Genomic DNA, 24,660 nt, shown 5'->3' on the forward strand with positions numbered 1-24,660 from the left:
ATCATAGAAAAACAAATTCTGTCGATATTTAGCCACGCGAGACTCTAACTGAACCCGCCGGGACAATAATTCCGGTGAAAATCCGACCATATCTCGGTTCCCAACTGTCCGTCCTCGGTGTCATTTACATAAGAAAAATCCTGGTTGGACTTGGGAACCAAAGTGAAGATGTAAGTGGCCAGCAATTAGCTAGGGCTTAAATTACGTTTAAAATCCGGCCACTTCAGTCCTCTTGGTACACCCGTATCCCCGAACAACCATGTCACATCTATTTGAGAATGTTTCCCAATCAATACATTAATGAAAAAATCGTTCTTTAATCATAAAACTCTAGAAAACTGAAAAAGAACGCCGTTGATCAACGCGTTGATTATCGATAATCAACGCGTTGATCAACGCCGTTTAAATCAACGACTCCGTTGACGTTGACGATTAAATCAACGATGGCTTCGATTACGATTACGTTTAAATCAACAATCAACGACATCGATGACGTTGATTCAACGATTAACAGCATTGGTTTCTACTGTCGTTTCTTTCTTTTATGATGATGTTGTCCCAGCTATCTCTGCTGTCTTTGTTAACTCAGTTGATTAGTGTCTGTTCTGTCTCATCTGTAATATCTTGCTGTCACTGCCGTCTTGGTTCTTTTGATGTTTCTCTTGTCTCTGCTATATCTTCAGCCTGTTCTGTTCTGTACACAAACTTTCACAATTTAGTTTTCTGCAATAGCCCCCACCCTGTCATATTTTCTGCTAGGGCACACGCAAATCACTCGATTAGCCAATTCAGTATTGTTCCGACCATCTCGCCCTCTCTCTTGGCTGCGGCAGCAGCGCAAATGGAATTTAAAATTCATTTTATAATTAAATTGTTCAACTTGGCGGCCCCTCGGCACCGCCACTGGATATTAGGGTATATTAAGTATTCCGATACGGTTTTTGATGCGCTTTTTTCGAAAAAAAAACCTCTAACTGTACACACCAGCGCCGTTTTCCCGCCCCACCAAGGCATTCCCTTTTTGGCGTTATTTAAGCTTTTTTTTTTGGTGGAAAAGGGAGGGGGAGGAGGCGCGCACGTTTGGAAAGCGCAAAATCGAACGCTTACCCGGCTGCTAACCCCAAAAATATGGTCAGGTGCTTAAAGACCGCGCGCGCGTTCAAATCTGCGTGGCTTTCGATGCTTATTGATGTTGTGGCTTATTGGTATTCCGATCCGATCGGACGAGTGCCTGCCCGCTGGAATGTGGTGAATTTTGGGTATTTTCTCCTGGTGCGCTTTTACGGGGGGGGGGGGGGGGGGGGGATTTGAAATGAATTTGCAAATTTTGTGGTGGCACATTTATGACCACGTTATGGTGATGGAATGGACCAGGAATACAAAGTCAAATTATACTTGTTTCATGTCCTGATATGACGAGTTTAAATCTTTTGTTATAGTTAACAAGTTAAATCGAAAATTTATAACCACCTGATAAATTATTCTTCGTATTCTTTCCTTCTCCCTAAAATCAAACGGTTTCATGAAGTTTTTTTTTAGCGTGACGTACTTTATGGATGAAGCCTAAACCAAATTTTAAGTTTCTGATTTTGGGTGTTTTTTAATACCCCAGACTCAAGGTGGTTTCAAAAACACCCAAAAAGCAAAAACTGGAAATTTTGTTTATTGGACCTTTTAAAAAAAACTCCAGATATATATTTTTTTTGGCTTAAAAATTGTCAGGATCTTGTCAGGAAATCTTTGACCGAAACCTCAAAAACAAATAAAAATCGAATGAAATTCAATCGATCAAAGTAACCTGCATGAACTTCGAGTAAGATTCTTATCATTATTAATGATTGCAGTATTTTCAAAACCCCCCAAAATAATATTACATTCATTAGAAAGGCCAGGCCTACTTCGTTGTATTAACCGCTGAGAGGACTATTTAAAAGGATCACATTTTACAGAATCTACAGGGGAGGAAGGATGCGTGGACATACCGTACCAAACACTCCGAATCAGAGCAATTCTCTACGAAATCGTTTTTTTTTTTTAATTTTATTTTTTGTATTTTTATTCCGAATGAATTTTTTTTGTTGCCTTCGGTGTGCCCAAAAAAGAAATTTTATTTATGCAAATTGGCCATATAATTTTCCATACAAATTTAACGTAATATTGAATGTTTGGCCCTATTGAAATGTTAGTTTTGATTTTAAAAAAATTAAAACATTGTTTTCGAAAAGATTGCAAAATTTCACGAATGTTTCATATTTTAACATTGGATATCGGACCATTAGTTGCTGAGATATCAACATTAGAAAAAGGTGGGTTGTTTCAATATTTCTTGCAACTTGCATGGCAATATCTCAGCAACTAAGGGTCGTATCAACAAAGTTCAAAAAAGCTAAATATAGAGAATTTTCTCAGCTGGGCAAACATGTGCACTAGATAAAAAAAAATAAAAACTGCGACTATTTCCAAAAAAAATACCTAAAAAATGGCCTTAAAATAAAAACGGTGCACTTTATCAAAAATTCACTAAAGTACTTTTTGATTGCAAATTTCATTTTACACCAAAAAATGAAGTTGAATATTTTGATTTTTTTTAAGTCAATATTGATTAATAAAATCATAACTCAGTCAAAGATTTTTTGCACAACCTGGAAATTTCTGAAAAGTTGGCATTTGATGTCCTCTAGAACATATCAAAAAATAAAAAAAAAATTAAATAGCGTTTTTTTGAAAATCAAGTTTTAGTGACAAAAAGTTAATCAAAAAATCACAAAAAAATTACCGTGTATCTTTTTTTTCATTGAAGTCCGTATCCAAACCTACAACTTTGCCCAAGACATCAAATCAATCAAAAAATTCCTTCAAAAGATACAGATTTTTGAATTTTCATATATTATTTTTGTATGGACAGCTGCCAAATTTGTATGGAAATTTATATGGACAAACTAATGATGCAAAATGGCTTCTTTGGGCATACCGAAAGCACCAAAAAAGTTTCTGTCGGATTAAAAAAATACAAAAATTAAAATTCTAAAAAAAGACCGATTTCGTAGAGAAATACTCTGTTGATATCTAAGCAACTTATGGTACGATTTAAATGTTTAAATAGGAAACATTCGTTCGATCTTTTAGAAAACAATATATTCACATATTTTTAAACCAAGACTAACATTTCAAAAGGGTCAAACATTCAATTTTAAGTCTTGATAAACAAATTTGAAAAATATTGTTTTCGAAAAGATCATAAAATTTCACGAATGTTTATGTTTCTTATTTTAAAATTGAAAACCGGACCGGATTTAGTACAAAAAACATGACTGCTGTGAATAATCAAACAAAAAAATCGTTTGGTAAAAACATGAGAATTTAGTACAAAAATCTGAAGTGACTGATGAAGAATGTCAGGTCCAACAGTTCTTGTAATTTGGCTAATCTTGATTGGAATTGGTTGTTTATGATGGAGTTCTTTTACCGGCAAAGCGCAATTTAATTATATTCTGTTGTTTTCCGATAATTTATGTAATCAAGCGCAAAAGGATTATCCTATCAAGCAAGTTGGTTTGAAAGTACTCTTGAAAATCCACCCTAATAAAACAACCTTGTACGACTTTTTCCCGGGAAAGCTCTGACGCGTGTCTAGTCGAGGGGAAAATCAAGATTCACTTTGTTGAGTCGCACCGCACCGCCGCCGCGCAACCTGTCGTTCCACAACGCTAGAATTAAGCCTCCGGTAAGTACGCGGGAGGCGGAGGTCAGAGATCAAACGAACGAACACTGCCGTGGGCGTAAGGTGATACCTTCAAAAACACACCCCGAAGAAATGCCGACGGGCGCGTGTGAGGTTAGCGAGGCTGTTTTGGATAATCTTTCCGTAGAAATTTCCTCGCTTTTGGGTGTTGAGTTACGCGCGCGCCGTAACAAATCAAATGCCGGTTCCAAAGAAGACCGACCGCGAGGACTATCGAAGGCTATTGGCTGCCATAATTAGGCATTAGCAATTCCGACAAATGCCGCCGCTGGCCGACTGACCACCGCCGTCGTGACCTAAAAGTGTCCTCGAAGGTGAGGATACCGGTTTTTCGAAATTTTTTTTTTGACGTCTTGGATTTTATTGAAGTATATCACCGGAGAAGGGGACACTGCCGAACCACTTCATCGCCACTAGGATTAGGAATCTCTTTTAAGGAAGTTTTAGGAACTCTAAGGCGTAGCCGCCAGGGGTCAACCTGTTCCAAAGCCTGTCCGGCAGTCCCGTTCGGTCTATAAATTCTCTCCCCACAATGGCCCGTCGCAATTTGGCTCAAGGTGCCCCCATAAAATTCCACCCAGAAAGGTGCTCCCGAAAGGTGGCGTGGAACTCCTCTCTCTTTTGGTCCTGGCGATGATCGTTAAATCCAAACTTTCTTAATAAGCCCCGACGAATGGCGGGGTGCGAACTCCACTGGCCGCGGGAAATTCCACAGCCGCCGACCCAAAACGAAGTGCGCCCATTCGAGAACAAAACAGAATCAACACTGAAACGGGCCAATAAAATTCGGAACGGCGAACTCTTTGCCCGGGGACGACCCGCTCTATGCCCAATAAAAACTGTTTCATATTCAAATCGGGGTCGTAAAATAAAGCAATCGTCGTCAAACCTGCTGCGACCGAAAACTGTCCAGGTCCGAACAAGTTCAATATCAATTAGCGGATTGGGTGACGATGGCCAAGACCGAGACCCGGGTCCACGATGTACGCAAAGAGAAGGGTTCACGGCCGATCAAACCAACGCTAAGAAGTACGCGCAGGTTTGGTCAACCTTTATTCAGAGCGACGATCGGATCTACAAGGTACTACCGGCTGCGTGTCGCTAGGGTGGTGTCCATTTTCCAACTTTCAAGATGTTGTACAAAATTGTTTCAATCCTTAGGGTCCTGTTGATTCTCTGATCTGACAACTTGGCGACTTTCAAAGCGTGAACCACCCTAACGCGTCACTCGCGTCTACCCTGCCGAGAGCAAGTATCGTTGACACCATCTTGGGTCAAGTGATCTCCCAAGCCCCCTCCTTTGCAACAAACTGGTCCACCATGGCGAAGAAGGAAGCCAAACCCTGCCAGCATTCGTCGGGAATCAACTTGTCGGTAGAACGATCAAAATTCAAATTAGTGTTCAATCGGTACCCATTCCGTCGTCGTCGGTGCTCTCGATCGCTGAGACCCCGAAAAAAAACCGAGAATCCGCCCCAAGCTGCGCGCGGGTCATAAATGCCTTCACGACGACAAAATGAAAACATAAAAAAGCTGGAAATCTTAATTCAAATTCTTAACGCTATCGTTGTCGAGATTGTTCGCGTTTTATTGACACACTACCGCGGCTCCCCACGCCAGCCCGTGGTCAGTCGACGAAGATCGGAGTGGTGACTGTTGTGTCTCGCGCAGTTCATTTCAATTTTCTTGTAGTTTATAATACCTGCGTGTACACCGCCACTTCCTACACCGACAACGGTAAACAGCTGGCAAAAAAGGTGCGAAATTGGAATTTTCAAACTTCAAAAAAGCTTACTTATTCTAAAATTTAAGAGTAACACATATCATTGTCTACCTTTCAACATGGCGGGCGCCGATAATGGTCAGAATTATCAAACTCAAATCCTTTGTTATACAAATTTTTGAACCTTTTCCCGCCAAATCAACAACTGTGCAACGCGTTGCCGACAAGTCGTTTCTCCGTCAACTCCGTCGCGCGAGTTGATCCGGGGGTCGTTTGACGACAGATTGAGATAAAACTGAACTTTACGATATCGCTTATTATTTCTGATGAGGTTGTGATCTCGTTTTAAAATTTTTTACAGTTGTTCACGTTTGATTAAGCCAACTTTTAATATGTGTTATTCACGAAAAGGGAGCGAGCGCGGACTTTTGCGGATCACACTGATTACAAGGTGCTTTATTTTGTATCCGCCTGGTCGATCGACGAAGCTTTGGGTGCGTACCCTTTCACTCCTGGCGGCGAACCTGGACTATTTACGACGCAACGGTCGAACGGGATTACGGACGACCGATGGACTGGTTTGGGATTGGTCAACCCCGCGGGCCGGTTTAATCTGCGGCGACCTGGTGGTAATTAAGATTGGTATTCATTCTGGTTGCGGGGCGAGGAGAGACCCCATGCGAGAATTGGTTCGTAAAATATGAAATTATAATTTTATGGTGCCCCGGCCGGGCAAATAGTTGTTTTTCTCCGATATGAGTTGTTTTTTTTTCGGAGGGATTTTTTTACGGATGAGAAAAATTCGGATAATCTGGAGAATGGCTTCATCTCAATACTTGAAGGCGGGTTGGCACCGTCGAGGAGAGGATTGTATAAGAAAGTGAGGAGTTAAAATCTGCTAATTTTTTTGCTCCTTAAAACAAATAGTTTGTATTGAAAACGTTTTTTTTTATAAACTAAATTTATCTACCTATGTGATTGATGCCTTACCAAAAATACCGCCTACCAAAAATAGACCACAGAAAAGATCTGTTTATTTTTACAGATAAATACAAACAATAAAGAATATATTATAATATAAGCCAGATATTCAAAATTTTAGACTCGTTTGAAAAATCTGTCGATAACCGATTAGTGTTATAGATCAGAGAAGTGAGATCCGGTTTTTTAATGTACATAATAATCACTTAAGTGGATATAATAACTTGAGACAGGGATGCCAAAACATCGACTTTTTTTACTTGTTTGGAAGGTCTTTCGAATAACTATCCAATGATGAGTCGGATGATGCATCCGGACATTGTTTACATACACAGAAAAAAATATGTGAATTTACTCGACACGGAAAAAATTAATCACATGTAAACTCAGTTGATGTAAACTTGGGATTCGACGTAAACGATTGAATCACACGTAAAATCATGTTTTTACGTATAATATGTTGCAAATTTACATCAAATTGCATGTACATTTCAACGTTTAATGACATGCAAAAGTGTTACATGATAAATGATGTAACATTCGGAAATATTTTTTTGTGTGTACAAATAAGTGAGATCCGGCTCAAAAAAGTACATAAATATCACTTAAGTGGCCATCACTTTTGACAGGGTTCTTCGATTTTTAGACTCGTTTGAAAAAACTCTCGATTACCTAAAAAAAAGTAATTGGATTTTATTCTAAAGATACTTCCGTATTTCAATAAATTTTAATTGTTTTCAGTTGTTCGACTTTTATTTATTTTTTATGATATGCTGGAGTTTATTGTAAAAAAAAAAGTTTTTTGCACTCTGAATCTTTTAGGCAGAACCTTTGCACGGCTTCAGACTGGCAAATAGTTATTAATTACTTTGAGTTAGTGCTGTTAACTCAGTAATTCATGAATTACTTTGTAATTAAGGGTAATTCGAGTAATTAAAAGTAATCTATGAGTAATTTAAGTATTTTATGTGTAATACATGCATTTTATAATCTTCAAAAACTTCTCATAAAATCTTTTTATTTTTGTATAAAATCTATTCTAGATAAATGGATTGAGAAGAAAAAATGGTTTGATTACAATAGCTTAAATTTTCATAAATCCATTAAAAATCCTATTTGTAGCTTTTGTCTTCTCTTTTTCAAATTGTTCACAAAACAAATCTGGGGCAAATAATTAGTTTTGCAATTTATTATGTAATATTTTTGTATTGATTATAAAACTTTTTTTTGCAATTTTGTCGTAAAACTATTTACTTTTCCTGTCATTCTCGAACGACAAAAAGGTCTTCATTTCTAAACCAAAAATAACAGATTCGATTAGTAATACTTTTCAAAATAAATGCTGAAATGTTCTACTTTTCAGCACTGTAACGTAATACTTTTTCAAAAAACAATTTAAACAAATAATTATAACATGAACATTTGACTAAAAATTCCATTCAAATGATGTTTTTGGAAATTGCTAAAAATGTTGCATGCAACTCGTTGCAAAACTTGATTTTTTCAGCACGAGTCGTACAATTATCCAACGAGGTTGACCGAGTTTTTAAAAATGTTTACAGCGGCCTGATAACTGTTTTTTTTTTTGCTGAAAATTAGGAAAAATACACATTTTTAGGTGCTACCCTCATTTGGCAATCAAAACAATCTTGGAATGGATCCAATTTTCAGTGTCAAAACTGAAACATTAGTAAGATTATCTAATCCTCTTGCAATAATACATTTTTCACAGAGGCTTAAAACTAAGTATTACTTTCTTTAAAAAATTGATGATTTTAATGTTTTTTCGTGTGCATTTTTTTTTTCTCTGGGTGAGGGTAACAGTGGATCTGGGAGTGAGATTAAGTCAAAGTGTTTTTTTTTACAGATTTTGCAATTTATCGAGTTCTTATCAATGAAACTTAATTCTGTTTAAATTGTTGTGCAGAGGTCATCTTAAGACAACTTTGCTGGAAAAAATCATTCCTAGAACGTATCCTGTCATTATGGCAGCTGTCTAAATTTGAGGTACGAATTTGGCCAAAAATGGACTCTCGAAAATTTGAACTTTTAAAATAAATATATTTTTTTTTCAAATTGCTCCAAAAACACCCAAACATTCAAAAATTCTAAGATTGTAGCATGTCAATACGATTCTTTTGAACAAGTAACAATGATGAAATACTTATTTTGACTTTTTTTTTGTATTTGAGTATCATTTAAGTTTCATTCATAAGACGTGAGTTTTGGTTCATTTTCAAACGATTGGCATTAAAAGTAGAGTTCAGCAATATCCACCATATCATGGGAAACTATCTGAGAACAAACCAACGAAAAGAAATTATCAATTTCATTTCAATTGTTTTTTTTTTTTTTGTTATTTATAAATTACGAGAAGCCTATCGTTTTCTGACTCGTAGTCACCCCCACTGACGGTATGCACGATAACTTATTTGGACAAAAAAAAATCAATGGGCAACATTTTATTTAAATCAAAAATGCATTGAAAGAGCAGTGAATTACTCAGTATTATGATTGATTGACTGACCCTCTCATTGAGTAGCCCGATGAAAGCACACCTCAAACTGCAACCTTCTAATTTCAAACCTCTATCATTGAAATCGAGTCGAAACTCGCCGCTTACCGACGAATACACTCTGTTGTTATTATAAATTACACTGCCAGCTACTGACCTGTCAGCAGCGTCTGCCCTTCTTGAGCCTATTCTGCAAGCGACACCGATTAGTGGTTCAATAACCGAGAGCGGTGATCAGGCGAAAGGGTGGTCGACTCTATTCTCGAGATCCGACCGCCCAACTTGGCAACGGTGATTAATAACGCCTTTGAACTACAGTGAAAGTTCACTGGTTTGACTACGATCTTAGACAGATAAATCTCAAGGGTGAGCCCAAACTCCGATCCGAGGCCATCGATCGGATGATCGATCTCGAACGCAACAGTGCGTACCTTCACCAACTTGTGCGATGGGGTGATCGCGCTGGGGCAACAATTTCCCGTGTCGATTTCCAGGCCGCGGCCAGCAACAGGTGTCGACCACATTTTCACCGTGTGCCGTATTAGCTCTTCTATTCCTCAACCCAAAAGTACCAGCGCGATTGCCCGAGAGTGTCCGCCTTTCCCACTTCTCACGCTCCTCATAAGACCACTGACTGGTGCTGCTGCTACTACTTCCAAGAGTCCGCTGAAGAAGCGGACTTGGAGAGCAGGAAAAAAAACTCCAAATTAATAAATCTTGACGTTTGTTTTGATTGTCTATTTATCGATTATTTTGCTACCATGATCTTCCACTTGTTACGTGTGTTTGTGTGTTTGTGCATGTTTGTGTGGCCAGACTGCGCAGTTTTCGGCTATTTTGTCTCTTCCTCGATCGTACGCGATCGCGCTGAGACTCTTCAGTGGGACCATCATCATCGCACTTTGGAATTATACCTCACCCGCAACAGCTGAGCTCGATAGTCAGGTCCATCAACTGGTTCGGTCAATGGCCAGTGGCGTACCGATGTGATCAAGTGACCCTTCATAGCTAATCGATCTTGGAGATTTTGGGATGCTTGGGAGCGCAATACGCGTGCAAAGTGCGCAAACTGACAGGGATATCATGTAGCGAACTTTCGCGAGTATCCCCTCTTTTCCAATCGCCCCTGCTTCCAAAAGCTTCAACCATTCGGAAAGCAAAACATTATGCACACCCCTTGCCAAACCAGGCCTGAATGATTTGATTTCATAAATGCTGCTATGATTTTGCATTTTTGGGCAATTAATTCACACATACAAACGGCCAAGCAGCGTTCACCTGACGTTCCTTTCGCCACGAAGCCGGCGATGGTGCCGTGGAAGTGTTTGCTGGTTAGTTAAAAAATTACCCGCTCGTGGAAATCTGCGTGGAATTCCGAGCGCTCCACTCGGCCGATCGAAATGCAAATGTGTTGGAAAACAATTAGCGAATCAATCATCGAGGAGAGCTGCATTCCGCACCACTTGAATTGGACCGTTTCGGAAGCACACGCAAAAAATGATCGGCCGATGAAAGCGCCTTACCCCGAAAAAACGACGCCATTTTTCATCCCCCCCACCCCCTTCGAGATACACCCCCGCGATAATTGACGCACTTACTTGTTTTCTGTTTGACTAAAACGGATCGTTTGTGGTGTTTTGCTCTTGATATGTTTCTACAATGGAAGCACCATTTGCGTGCAAAGTGTGCAAACTGACATGGTTATTGTAGAGCAAACTGTCGCGGTTCTGTTGAAACAAACAGTTCTCGCAAAAGTTTACTAATGTTTTGCAACGACAAATCGAGTCAATCCGGTAACAAATCAAATCCCCAATCTAGACCAATCACACAACACCTAAGTGCTTCCTTGATCGCTACAACAGCTGGTGTACCTGCGCGATACCGGTTCAGCTCATTTGTTCCGGCAATCAGCGGCCTGGAGAGTGCCACCACTTTAGGTTACCCCTGCAGCAGCTGGACTGTCTCCAATTAGCCGCCATCAAGCCACTATCCCCACGCGGTACAATGGCACCAAATTACACCGCATCGTAAAAAGAAAGACTAATCAACGGGGTAACGCTTTTAATCTGCTGGTAGGTTGCCTCCACCCTGCTCTCGCGTAGACCCGCACCAGAAGATCTTTGGGGTTTGTTTTACGACGACACTTTTCAGCGGTTCCAAGGTTAGGGTGGTCAAATGAAAGGTATGACTGAGATTGTCTAAATTTCCGGTTATACAATTTTTTTTTTTTTTTTATTTCAACTTTCAACTCCGCAAAAAGACAACAGCTCTTGTTTCAAATTGCAGGTTCTACACCGACTTCAGAATAAATATATTTTTCGACTTTGACTCCGGTGTGTTGTGATCGGCGTATATCGCCACACACCGAATCCGATTTCATAACATAAGGAATACATAAGATCGAAAGGACCAAAGGTCGAATGTCAAAAAGTCAAGTCATAAGTTCGGGAAAACAAAAGGTTGAAAGTGAATAAAAGTTCGAATGGACAAATGGTCGAAAAGACAACACACCGAAAGGTATTTTTTTAAATGTCATGCCTAGTTTTGAAAATGTACCGCAAAATGCTTTCTACATCTTATAACTGTTTTGGTATTGTAAAAAAATTGCAAAACATCAAATAATTTTTCAGATCGAAATTTTGCTAAAATGCAAAAGACCTTTTGTAAATTCGACCTTTTGTCCATTCTACAATTTTTCCATTCAAACTATTGTCGATCCAACCTTTTGTCATATATTCGGAAGAGTCGAAACTTTTTGTGTACCCGGTGTCAGAGTTGACAAATCGTGAAAAATTAGAGTCCGAGTCGGTTAGTTTTCATTAACTTTGTAAAGAAGTTACTGTTGGAGTCAGAGTCTGTTAAAGGAGACATTAGACTTTGACAAGCAAAAAAAAACTCACTATTTTTGACAGTTTGTTGGCTTTGTTTGTTTGCCTATAGGGACCATCCATAAACCACGTGGACACTTTTTTGGTAATCTCGAGCCCCCCCCCCCCTCGTGGACAATTGTCCATACAAAAAAAAATCTTTTTTGCATGGAGCGTGGACAATCGCCATACCCCCCCCCCCCCTAAAGTGTCCACGTGGTTTATGGATGGTCCCATATTTTGCTTTGTTTGCGAGTTTGGGTAATTGTCAAGCACGAAAATTGCGAGTTTGTTTGTTTGTCATAGTTAGACTCAAAAGGATCGGAACTTCTAGAGCAGCGATTCTCAACCTTCTTCTAGGCTGGTACCCCCTGCCATGTAAATCAAGTAGGCTCGGTACCCCCGTTGAGAATCGCTGTTCTAGAGGATTCGGAATCGGAATCAACAAACTCTCAGAATACAGTATCTGGATAGGGAGTTATCGTTAGGAACCTACATAGGGAAATGAAATGTTCTGGGAGAAATTTCAAACATCCAAAGTCATTCAAATTTAAGGTTGAAAAACTTATAGTTTTTCTTTCGTGCTGGCACTTTTCTTACACCGAACAAGCACAAACATAACAAAAACTACCAGATTATTATCAACAACAGTTTTACAATACTTGTAATTCTTAATAGTCTCGTTTTTTTGCCAAAACTATTTTTAATTGATTCCAACCTTGTTCTTGTATGATCTTGTTGCTCGATTGGAACCCCGATTTGACAGTTCGATTGGAACCCTGAGAGTGACATTTCGCCTCTCCATATAGTAAAAAAAGTAAATCTTTCCCAGTTCCTGAGGGGAACACCCTTGAAGAGTATCGGGGCCGGCATTTACAAAGCGGATTCAGTGGCAGTTTCATTCTCAACTTAATGTTAACATGTTAAGGTTAATGTTAACATTCCATAGGTCGCCTCCCTAAGGTGTCGTGATAAGGTCCAGTTTGTGACGATACACTACCTTCCCTTTACTAAGCAATCGATTCCAGAAGGGAAAAGATCACCAGTTGTGTTGGTCCGAGCCGGGATTTGAACTCCGATCTACCGCTTACGAGGCGGAAGCGTTACCACTGGGCTACGTGGCTCGGTCATATAGGCTCGCTAGTTATCGTAGGATCCTTTTGGAAATCTGTCTTTACAAATCATGTAATGAAAGAGTCTTGTCAATCTTTGGATAAAAACAGTGCCAACTTCGGCTTCTGAAGATTTATTATCTCTGGCTTCTGAAGGTTTTGCGATTCCAGCTTCGACCCCGACTACAAATTCTATGAATTTTTTGACTTAACCAACTCCAACTCTAGGCCCTCAAAAATTACCAACTCTGCCAAGCGACTCTGCAAGCATCGTGGATCTAGCCGCCAAATGTTCTCTAAAAATCATTTCAAGTGTCCCCTACAAGATCCTGTCAAAGTATGGTCACTACAAATGTTCCGGATACTGGTTCCCATGGACCCATTCCTTAAAACCACTCAAAATGATCAATCGACACTCCAAACATTGTGGAATTATCGAGATATTTACTGTACAACTCTTGCTAAGTGCTGATTGGCAACCCGGCCTTCAACGCGAGTGCACGCGATTTTGCTTCGTTCTCCAGACTCGATTTTGTTCGCGAATTTTGTGTGTGAAATTCTGTCCTTTTGATGAAAACTGATTGCAGAAGCAATTTGCTGCCGGACAGTGCATTGAAAAACCTTGGTTTTTTAAAGGAAACCTTGTAAAAATGTTTATTCCCACGATTTGATATCCTTTTGTTTACATCGAAGATGGCAGGAATATGGCGTCTCGGCTAGCGCTGCGCCCTCCGGCAAGCAGTGAGCGAGGGGCTGTTTAGTGGTGTTGGTGATATGTGGCGTTTTGACCAGAGCACGGAGAAGCGAAGAAAGCAGCATTGGAAATAAATAACAAGAATAAGGAGGATAGGAAAAAAATAATGCTTCAGTGGTTGTTTAGTGAAAAATTGTTTATGATTGAGTTGTTTTTTGATCGGAAACGGGAGAGCAAGAATGTGAACGACAACTTTCGCTTCTGTGTGTTGTTCTGTGTTGTTCTCAAAGCTTTGGCTTAAAGATGACATGTGCGCGTGTGCGTAGGGCCCCGTGGGCTAGAGCTTTCATGCGTGGACTGGGAGTAGTGCGGAAGTGATTTAGATGTCACTGGAAAGCCGGAGGGCTGGATTTGTTTTCCTGCTTGTTGGCTGATTCCAACGAGGAGGCCAGCAGCCACGCCAGCATCTCACCGGAATAAAACCGAAGCTGAACTTGGTGAGTTCGTTTCATGTTGTTTGTTTAGTGAGTGGTACTGTGTGAGTGAGATTGGAATGAACGGAAGAAGCTTCGGCAGTGTTTGACATTTGTGGATCATGTGGATCCTAAACGTTCCACAGAAGTGTTGCCATATGGTGAAAATGCAACCCGGCTGCAGACTTTTTAGAATTTAACAGAAATGTGTGTTTTAAAGAATGCTAAAGGTTGCAGTTAGTCACATTTGATCACGCACGGTTATATGTACGGTTTTAAATAACTTTTCTATAAGTAGTATGGATTTCAATTAGTTTCGGGGTTTTTGCTTTTTTTGTTATCTAGGCTTTTCGCAAATTTTTAAACCCGTTGTAGCATTAGCATAAAAACTGAATGTTGCTGATCTTCAAATCCAGGAAGCATCAATGTGTGTGTGTGGGTGAGTAAGTGATTATGTTTTGTCTGTATATTTTTCAGCTAATAATAATTTAATTATTTTAATTATTTGAAGAAAATAATTTAAATATGCTGATTAAACCCATTACACTAAAAATAAATGATAACTAAGTATGCTTTTTGAATCGGTCGTTTTAATGAAACATCTAAATCCTACATTCAAAATAAAACAAATGGGTAAATAATGAATGTTTACTCCTTATCGCTGTAAGAGTTTAAAATCAAAATATCAATTATGAGTTAAATTATTTACAACCTCGAATTTCGCTTAAATATACTATAATTTAAATGACAATTTAAACTTCTCTCTACTCTTACAGTTGATAGAATGAGTTTAACAACAAACATGTTAAAACTGTGATTAATCAGCATTGCTTTTACCTGAGAAAATGGTTGGTTTAGTAATACGACAGTCAATTTAATCATGCACGGCTTCGTCGCGTTGTTTCTGCCGTGGTTTAAAATATAAAAATATAAATCATGCATCTTTAACACTATACAATCACAAGTATAAGTTTAATAATAAAAAACTAACTCTACTTGATTTGCCCGCAATACCTTTCGGGGTATATCCTAGGGTTCTACCTCTCCTACTAAAATTGAGTCCAAAACCTCCCTACAAACATCTATACCACTAAGGTGACGTAGGGTCCCTGCGCACTTTAGATAGGTGTTTACTAACATTCCTTCATTTCCCCGAGGATAGCTTGGACCCGGCGTGGACCCCTTATGCCCTGGGCTGTATTACACACTCATCAAAAGATGAAGACATGGTATCTCCCGTGTTGGATTATTGTTCCGGATGAGGGTCTAACACAACCAGACCAAACAGTGGGATAAGCGTTGTGGAGCCTTCCGGTGGTGGGGCGTCCTCCAAATGCTAATGCTAATGCTAACTCTTGCTAAGTGCTCTCGACAAGATTCTGTCAAAGTACGGTTACTCTGAATGTTCCGAATACTGATTCCCATGGGGCCATTTTCACTCAAAATAGCCAAGGGACACTTCAAACATCATAGAAATAGCCCGATATTTACTTTACAACCCTTATGAAGTGTCAAGATCCTGTCAAAGTATGGCCACTCCGGATGTTCCGGACAATGGTTCCCACGAGACCATTTTCCAGAACCACTCAAAACGGTCATGAAACTCTCCGAAAATCGCGGAAGTAGCTTAATAATTTCGCTACAACCCATTACTGTAGCCATCGATCAGATTCAGTCTGGAACTGACTGAGATACGCGTTACAATAAGTGACTTTTGCTCAACCATTCAGCGTGGTCCACCCTAATGCCAACGCAGCCAATAGGATTAGGACCCACTTCATAGCTCCACAGAGACAATAATAGAAACGATTAACGATGGCGCCTCGGCAAGAGGTGTCCGGGCTACACCAGCCAGCGCTCGATGAAATCTTCAAAGGTCTACACGACAAAAGGCGCGAAATTGGAACAATTGATAAGAGTTTTCACACACAACTCGCTCGGATGATAGATTAATCAGCGAAGATTTCTTTCTCCAAAACTAGAAGCTAGTTAGGGGCTTCTGTGTCTAAACTCTTGTCTGATGAAGTCTGATGAAGCGGGGATTGAATATCTTAATCAACAACTTCATCGAATCGGAGAAGTCTGTATAGAGGAGTAACGAAAAAAAATCAACAACTACGATTCGTCCAAACTGTGCTCCACCAGCTCCTAAGTCTGGTTGGTTATTAATGATTTGAATAGAGCTCTCGGAGCTCGGGGGTCTGCGGACCATACAGCTCGACCTGCTGAGTCATCTGGCGCGGGAAGGGTCGCTGGGAAAAGGCGCACAGGTGATCACTTTCGATAGACGGGCCCGGTCGTAGTTTTTTCTACCTTCAATCTAGCGTGGCTGATTGATATGTTAGTGTGTTCCGATCTTACGGTAGGCAAAAAATTGAATTGGCCCATTCATAACTGTTTAGCCGGAAAATTAATACCGATAATTGGATAACCGCTGCGATCAATGGGCACTGCAGGCAGGCAGGGCAGGTTGGGCGGCTAAATGGTGGCATTGTTCTGATTTAATGAAATGAATTCCTGACGTTTAGCGCGAGGCTGAATTGGAATTTCTCGCGATTAGAGAGTATATTAATGTTAATTGCAGGTTTGAGAGAAATTGGTTTGTGGAGCGAATTTATTGGAATCTATACCCATTCCGAAGATCTCTTCTGCCTTCTAATGCGCCGCAAGCGGACTCCTCCAAAATTCCAAAGCAGTCGCAAGTCGTCAAGTCGCGCCGCATTGTTGACATTTGGAACATTTGTATTAGCCCTTACCGTGGCAGCGATGCCACTTCTAGTTAACCTCCCGCGGCCATGAATTCCGGCTCGCCATAGGTCACGATTTGCAAAGCAATTACAATTACTCACCACATTTTCAGCTCGCTTGTGGTGAATGTGATACGGTGGTGTTGGTGTGACTTGACTGTGTGCCGCGTCGCACCACTGACGATCGTAACTCGAATTCTGATGTCCCCATTTGTCCAGAACCGATGACCGCGCGCTGAACTCGACACTTGAGTGGGGCAGGCAGGCAGGTCAACTCTCTCTCTTGAATTCTCCGGAATCGTCATCGATGACCGCGATCCGTGCGTTGTTTGGACATTCGTTTAATTGATAAAAAAAGTTTTCACTCTTCGTTCGTCACAACCACAGTTTACCCCGGGTAGTTCGACAATCACACATAGTGCAAAACCTTTGTTTTGATTTTCATTTGGTAGTGTGCGTGAGAGCAGCGTGAATTCTGACAGTTTGTCAGTGTCGCACAAGCGGGGTTAGACTGTACCAGCGGCGTTGTGAAGCGCGGCTTGTTTCTATTAATATTTAACACGTAGGTCGCGGGGGACGCAAATGTCGAGAATATTTTTGTTTTGGCCCCTGCTGTAGCGCTCCCGTGCTATCTGTGTTGACGGAATGACGCTGCTGGTGTGTCTCGTCCGAGTCGGTGCTCGATCGACAGCAGTCGTCGAGGTTGTGCGCACTTGTCGAACTGGATTCCAAATCATCTGTCAATTTTTTAAATATTTTTTAAGAAGTTTTACTAATATCCAATGTCAGTTCATCGCTCATTAAGTGTAAGGATAGGGCCAATTCAGTACTCGTTGGCCGGCAGTGAAATTATAGAAAAATTTAATTTGTATCAGACGTGTTTTTTGCTGATACAAATTATCTAAGTCCCAGGTATAATGTGGTAATAGAGGAGAAAATCGTGACGTCAGAAATGAACTCAAATCACTCAAAGTTCATTTTGTGAGTGACTTTAACATTTTGGCCTAGTTTGACAGCTACCTCGTTCCCAAGCTTTCTGTGGGAGAGAAAAGGAGGCGAATACTTTATGGAAATCATACCTGTCAAAATTCCTAGCCTCAAAATTTTGTCGCGAGTTGCTTTTCTCCTCTATAGCACTCGTACTGCTTCTGATGACCCATATCATAACGGCAGAGATCCAAGCAGCCGGATTTCGAGGTCATTGGGCATTATCTGGCCCGTCTAAACATAGAAGCAAGCATCAGATGGTTTCTATGACAAATCAGAGATGCAGATGGTTCATCATTACGGATCAATTCACCCCTAGAGTGTAAACATCCTGATGGCCAACGGGTTAGCGTCCCAGACCAACAATTCAAAGGTCCGAGTTCAAATCCCACCTGATTCAGGTCGGATCATTCTTACTGGGCAGCAGTATTCCATTCGAATCCTACTTATTAAAACAAATTTTGAAGCTTTTCGTTTTCAAATCTTAAAAAAGCAAACTACCCCAAAAGAGCTTCTCCTCGACCACACTCCTCATAGAACGCGGCTCTTTGCACTGTGTGTACAGCACAAGTACAAGTACAGCTATAGACGGCTACAGTCGGGGAGCACCATCAGTGAGTTAACCTTTGGCATCTTTGAACTCGGCGGTCGCGCTGACAGGCAAGCCAGGCCAGGCCACAGTTTGAATGCGGTGCGGCTCCGCAATTGCTGAGCCGACGATGTGCGCAGGACTAGCTGGTATGAGATCTTTGGGAAGGGGGTTTTTGAAAAATTCTGGTGTGATTCTCAAATTTTGATTCATTCTGTTCTTAAAAAATTCTGGATTAGAAGGTTTTGAAGCAGATGTGAGGTTGGATGATCAGTCACAATTAGATTTAAAAAAATAAGTTCAAACGAGATTAAGGTGGAGACGCCTGGTGACCAAACTAAAACATTTCAATCGATAAATTTACAACCCACTGACAGCAATCCAATCGAAAGCCTACACTTTAATGCACCCATAAGCTTTGCAACTTAAAGCGCATCTTCACGACCTTAATTAACGCACCCGTTATCGAGAGCGTGCGAAGCCTAATTAAGAGATTATCCTCGCGCGTTGCCAAAATTGACCAAGACGATAAAAATCGGTAACGACCGCGGATTTGGCACCGAATAATTTCCCGTTGTAATGCGCCAAAGCAGAGCTGTCTCGACGGTGTCCAGCAGCGCCGCCGCGTGTCAACACGGCTGTACAACCAATTAAGAAAGGGGTTCCTCTTCGCGGACTTTATGGTCCAATATTGGGAGCTGGGAGTGTATATTCAGATATCGACGTCAATTCGAATTGTGGAGCGCGCATATTCTCAGGTACTCGCTATGGTCGTCGCATTTCTTCGCCTGCAAAGCCCCCTTCATTTAGCGCAGTTTTGTATTCAACCTGTTCGCCGCACTGTTTTGCCTTTCTTCGCGGACATGATACGGCAGTCCAATCAGAAGAAGGGATTGTGGGGCACTAGGGTGGTTCCCGAAGTTCTTGCAAAGACACTCGGCTTCGTCGATTCCAACTGCAACTCCCATACCAAGTTGTGGGATATTGGCCGACTCCAGCAAACTACACCCACTCCGACCACCCGACTCCATGACCCCACTGAAGCCAAGAAGCACCACCCTAGTGCTCGTACACGCATAACTTTTCGACCAGGAGAAAAACAGTCGTAAAATTCACAATTTATTGTGTTTTAAGCCCCGCGACTTTGTTACGGTTTCGAGTTCGCCCTCTATGTCCGCGTGTCCGGCGAGGCCAACCACTTGGCACGCTGATCTACACGTCACTGCTGTTTGGTTAGGCCCGGGGTTGATCGACAATTTATTACGGGAGCGGGCACTCGTTGACATCGCAGGTACGACGCACAGAGGCAGGCAGGTGGCGCGAGGTCATAATAAGAAAGTGATCGACCGCGCGGGGACACCCGGGTCGACCGGCGCTGTTACAGTTACTTTCGGAATCCGCCGCGGAGGCCTTTCACATCTCCTGGGCGACTGTCCAAGGGTGGCAAAACTGTAACAGGACGACGAGCGCACGCGTGAATGTTGTTTTTGGAGGTGGATTACAGGCTGCGGTGGAGTATGAGTCAGTTTGCTTCCGAACAACTGAACAAAACCAAGAACTGACCGATAGTCGACCACCTCCGTTTAAAGGGATGGCCCCTCCAAAGTGATCCTGATGGCCCCGGCTACGTGCCGACTTCGATCCAACAACAAAACCAAAACATTCACTTTTGCCCTTCGTAATTACCGTCGAGCAGGTTGAAAAGTAAAAGGCGTCTTCTCGGCAGCTCCAGAGTCAGGTCCACCGTGGTAGAGGTCCTGATTTCGTCAATTAAAACAAATTTAATCCGCTCCAATTGGGTGCGAGCTTCGTCCGGGCGGCGGTTCACCTTTCGAAAAACAAAACGACCTGCACACAGGCAATCGAGCCCGCTCCTTTCGAATGTGATGCAATGTCTTGGTGCGCCCATGAACCTGTGTTTATGAGAGTTATGAACTGGGGAGCTTATTTGGTATCATCTTGATTGAAACATTTAAAGAAGTAATGGAAAAATTGTGCTTGTATGCACTGGGGACAGCAACTTGAAGCACTAAGAAGCTATTCCAGAATCGTCAACACGCTCTGCGATTGAAAATCTATTGAAACCACCGGCGGTCCCGGGAGGGTGGGGACGTTTGAACTGCTCATTTACAAAATTGTTACAAATTGTAATTTAACATCATAAAAGCGGATATATAAATTCTTGAAATATTATATGTACTTTCCAAATTAACCATTCACATAGCGACGCACTTTATCAAAATGTCATAAAAATATTTGTTGAATACCAATTTGGTACTCCGATGGACTTAAGCATAAGCTGGGGGATGATTCCACTTTGTTTACATAAAAAAGTAGAATGTGGTTCAAGCACAAGCGTGACTTTTCCCTTGCACTTGAATGAATTGTTTTGATATCTGCTGTGCGATTTTTCCAAGATTTTGGGAGACAAAGAACCTTGTCAGAAGTGGGTGAAGTTTCGCGGAGTCGGTTTGGAACAAAATGTAAGCGAGAACTCCCAGAAGTGCTGTGCACTTTTCGAGACAGAGTACACAGTCAGGAAAAATATCGTTTTGTACTAGAAAAAGGGAATCGCGCGCACCATTCGGGCGGAATCAACGACCTCCGGATGGGCGCTGAAAAGGGAATTAGCCTGTAGGAAGTGGGTTCATTTGAGGAAGAATGGATCGACGACGATTTTTCTGGTAATGGTACTGGTAGTTCCGAGAATAATCACAAAATGTTCGTAAGTAAAAAAAAATAATGAAAATATTAAGAGAAAAGGAAAATTAATAAACCACATTTGCTTTTTACAATAATTTCCTAAATGATCGATTACAATACTTGCCACTTCTGGCGAACAGTAAAATGGTTCCACTTTGACAGTTCAAAACGGTCCCGCTTTTGAGCCCCTCTATTCACCCCCCATAAGGTTTACATTTGTTTAAAGGATCGAACGGAAAAATACCATTTTATTATCTAGCTTTTTATGTCTAAAAATTGATTAAAGAGGAGTAAAAAACATCTTTTGAGCCATGATGCGTGGTGGTTTAGAAGATATGAATTGTGAAAAATATAAAAAATCTGGACAAAAAAAAAATACTGAAAATCATTTTTTGAACCAAACTGGAATTAGCAAAAGAAACTTACTTTACAATGTTTTGACTAAATGTACCGTTCTTAAGTTGTACTTACTTCAGGTATTTTTCTTCGATTTTTTTTTCGTTTTTTTTTGCATTTTAAAAATACTTCTTGAAAGAAAATTACCTCTGAAATATATATTTTTGAAAAGCTAAGAAAATTTTCTCAGATATTTCCTGTGAGACTTTAAAAATCGGACAATCAGTTTCTGAGAAACAGCCTCACAATGATTTCGAATCAATGAAAATTTACCTTTATTAGCTTGCATTTTTTATCTGACGATATCTCGAAACTGCAACTTTTGTGATTTTTTGTGTTTTGGTCTTAAAGTAGACAAAATTATATATTTTTCAAATATTTTTATTGAAAAGATCAGAAAATTTCGCAAAAGCGACTCCACATCAAACCAACAGGATCCAGATAAAAAATTGGCATGAGAGTTCCTTGCCGAAAATGTTTGTTTGGCGATAAGGGTGGTCAAAAAATTGTCGTTTTCAAGAAATCCCCGGAATGGCTCGCAACGTACGTATCAAACGCCCTTTCGTTTTGTTTTTTAAAAAAAAACATTGCCGAATACACTTCGATGCCTAACTTGATAGAACAATCGACTTACAGATAACATAAAAACTTTGGATTGCTGACTTGAACGTTTCAGAACCAAATAGCTAACAGTTGAACATATTTTTCTATAATTTTTCTGGATATTCAATGTAACATATCAAAAAAAAATGTGAATATCCATCTAATAATATCTCATAATCTCAGTTGTAAGCTCTTTGGTCCCAAGACCTTCAAATCAGCTAAAAAAGTTTTCATTTGATCTGTGATTGTATTCAGATATTTTTTAAAAAATTCTAAGTTTTTTTCGTTAAAAACTCAATTTTCTTTTGAAATGCAGCACGCTAAAATTGGTTCAGCTTTCCAGAGATATGACTTTATGCGTTGGTTTTCGCGATTGTAGAAAAAAATAGTAAAATTTGTTGGACTACCCTATTTCGGATAGGAATATCCCAATCGCCGAATAATAAAATACAACCGTGCTGGTTTGACGTGGAATCACTGTATAATTTTAAAACAAAAAAGGTCTAAAGTTCGAAAATGGGTACCATTTATCACAAGTACCGTCATCTGGGACGAATCAAGACACATGGGGCGAATTGGGACAGCAGTTTTAGCAATGTTGCAACCTAATATTTTGATATTTTTGAGTGGTTTCGGTTAGACCAGATTCAGAGCAACAAAATGTGTACATTCATTTCCAAAGTTGAAACTTTCAGGTGATTTAAAACGCGCTGTCCCTATTCAGACTGTAGTCCCGATTCACCCCAGTAGACGGTATCACATTTCATCTGGTCACCATTTAAGCAACCACTTCTCATCACGTTTTTTCTTTACAATGACAAACTACTTCGAAAAAGCATCCAATTTCATCTCGCTCATATCGGTGAGAGCCCCATGAATAACAAACAAATGAGCAATCAAATCCTGAAATCGCGCTCCCGGCGTGTGCTATAAAAAGAAAGGCCTTTTCAAATTCAAATCCGATCACCTGCAAACCGCACTGGTATGTCACTTCATTCCAACTCCGAGGTTCCGAGGTGAAAAACGGGACGTATATCTTATCAAACGGGCACGTTTGCCGGACCAATTCTTAAGCCAATCAACATTTTATGGCACACACCACCGTCGAGCTGCTTCAGCGGCTCCCATATCTCAACTAAAATCCACACCTAACCATGTGTCATTTAATAGTTTATTGTTTCGAGATCAAGTTCCCACCACCACGGTCGGGGGGGACCCCAATTGCTCCAAATTCCTAACGACGACCACGAACCACCAATTCTCGTTAGAAAACTTTTTACAACCCTTCGAGCTTTTCGAGCCCAACTTTGCGGGCCCATAAAACTCACCTGAATAACACCAAGCTGGCCATACTACCGATGTTTCGGACGAGTCCACTTCCCTCATGGTCCGCCACCTAGAACATCTAGGCTCGCTGGCTCCAGGACGGTAACGACCATGGGCGCGATGGTCGTGACTTTGTGTGTCTGTCTTTGCGCAACTAATTAGTTTCGCCGCACTCACTAATCACTAATCGTCGCGCACTTCACGTTCGGTTAAGCCGGGTGCGCAAACTTGGTGACACACAGCGCACTTGTAGTACGGAACCTAGACACTAGTTCAGAGAAACGGGCACGGAATCTACCACACAAGGTGAGGTCTACGCTGCACAGGTCTCTTATCAGTTGAGCGCAAATAGAGACCGTTTATCAATATAGTTTCACCTTCCCCCCCTTTTGGCACCGAGAAACCTCAACAGTAGGGAAAGCTTAGTGGATGTGACACACGTGTCTCAAAAGTGGCTTCTTGAACACTGGGAACTAGTTTGTAGTCGGGAGATCTGGAAGAAGAAGAAAATTGATACCAATTAGACCTGTAATCAAACAAAACATTTGGCTTGGAATTCATAATTCATGCAACGATACTAATGCAATAATACAATAAAAACAAAACAATCCAAATACACTTGCAGTAGATCCGCACAAGCCATCAAGAATCTGCCCAACTCACATTTCGCGCGATCGTGCACTCTTTAAAAAGGTTGATCTGCTTATACTTTTGGTCTCAAATGTCAGTTGAAAGAGCAACTTAAGCTGAAAGATCATACACAAACCAAACCAGATCGGTCGCGTTTTGTTCTCAAAAGAATAAAACCTTGAAGAGTAGAGCATCCGCCGATGACCAAGAATGTCGGACTCGGGGTGAGAACGGTTTCCGAATGTTTGTGTTCTTTCCCCAACTTTTCCCATCCAATTCTTTCCCACGTGAACTCTAACTTGGAAAATCTGGCAGCTGACCAGTGCGCGGTCATCGATCGGTATTGCACACTCTTTTTTTCTATCGCTCGATCTTTGGCCCGTTTGTAGGCCGGAAGAACGATCAAATTTGAGTACAGTAAGACCCTGGTGGTTGGACAGCGATTGCTTTCGCACTTGCACAAACACTTTTAGTTGGATGCGTCAGAGAGGAGAAAAATGTGATAGTTCTTCAAATTAAAAAATGTCGATCTATCGTTGTTCTACCGTAAGAGGTTAGCAGAGTCAGCGGGG

The 24,660-nt window shown here is 40.8% G+C and overlaps 1 protein-coding gene across 1 annotated transcript in view; it reads right to left on the reverse strand.

Moving 5' to 3' along the window:
* The window catches only part of LOC6031856 (homeobox protein 5), a 180,600-nt gene that overhangs the window by 141,562 nt on the left and 14,378 nt on the right, over positions 1-24,660 (reverse strand). The window contains exon 2 of the mRNA XM_038258286.1: positions 23,461-23,951. Coding sequence (XP_038114214.1) covers positions 23,461-23,518 — 58 coding nt within the window. The 5' untranslated portion in view covers positions 23,519-23,951. The remainder of the gene's footprint in view (positions 1-23,460; positions 23,952-24,660) is intronic.

Source organism: Culex quinquefasciatus, chromosome 2 (genome assembly GCF_015732765.1).
Source record: "Culex quinquefasciatus strain JHB chromosome 2, VPISU_Cqui_1.0_pri_paternal, whole genome shotgun sequence".
Taxonomy (NCBI): domain Eukaryota; kingdom Metazoa; phylum Arthropoda; class Insecta; order Diptera; family Culicidae; genus Culex; species Culex quinquefasciatus.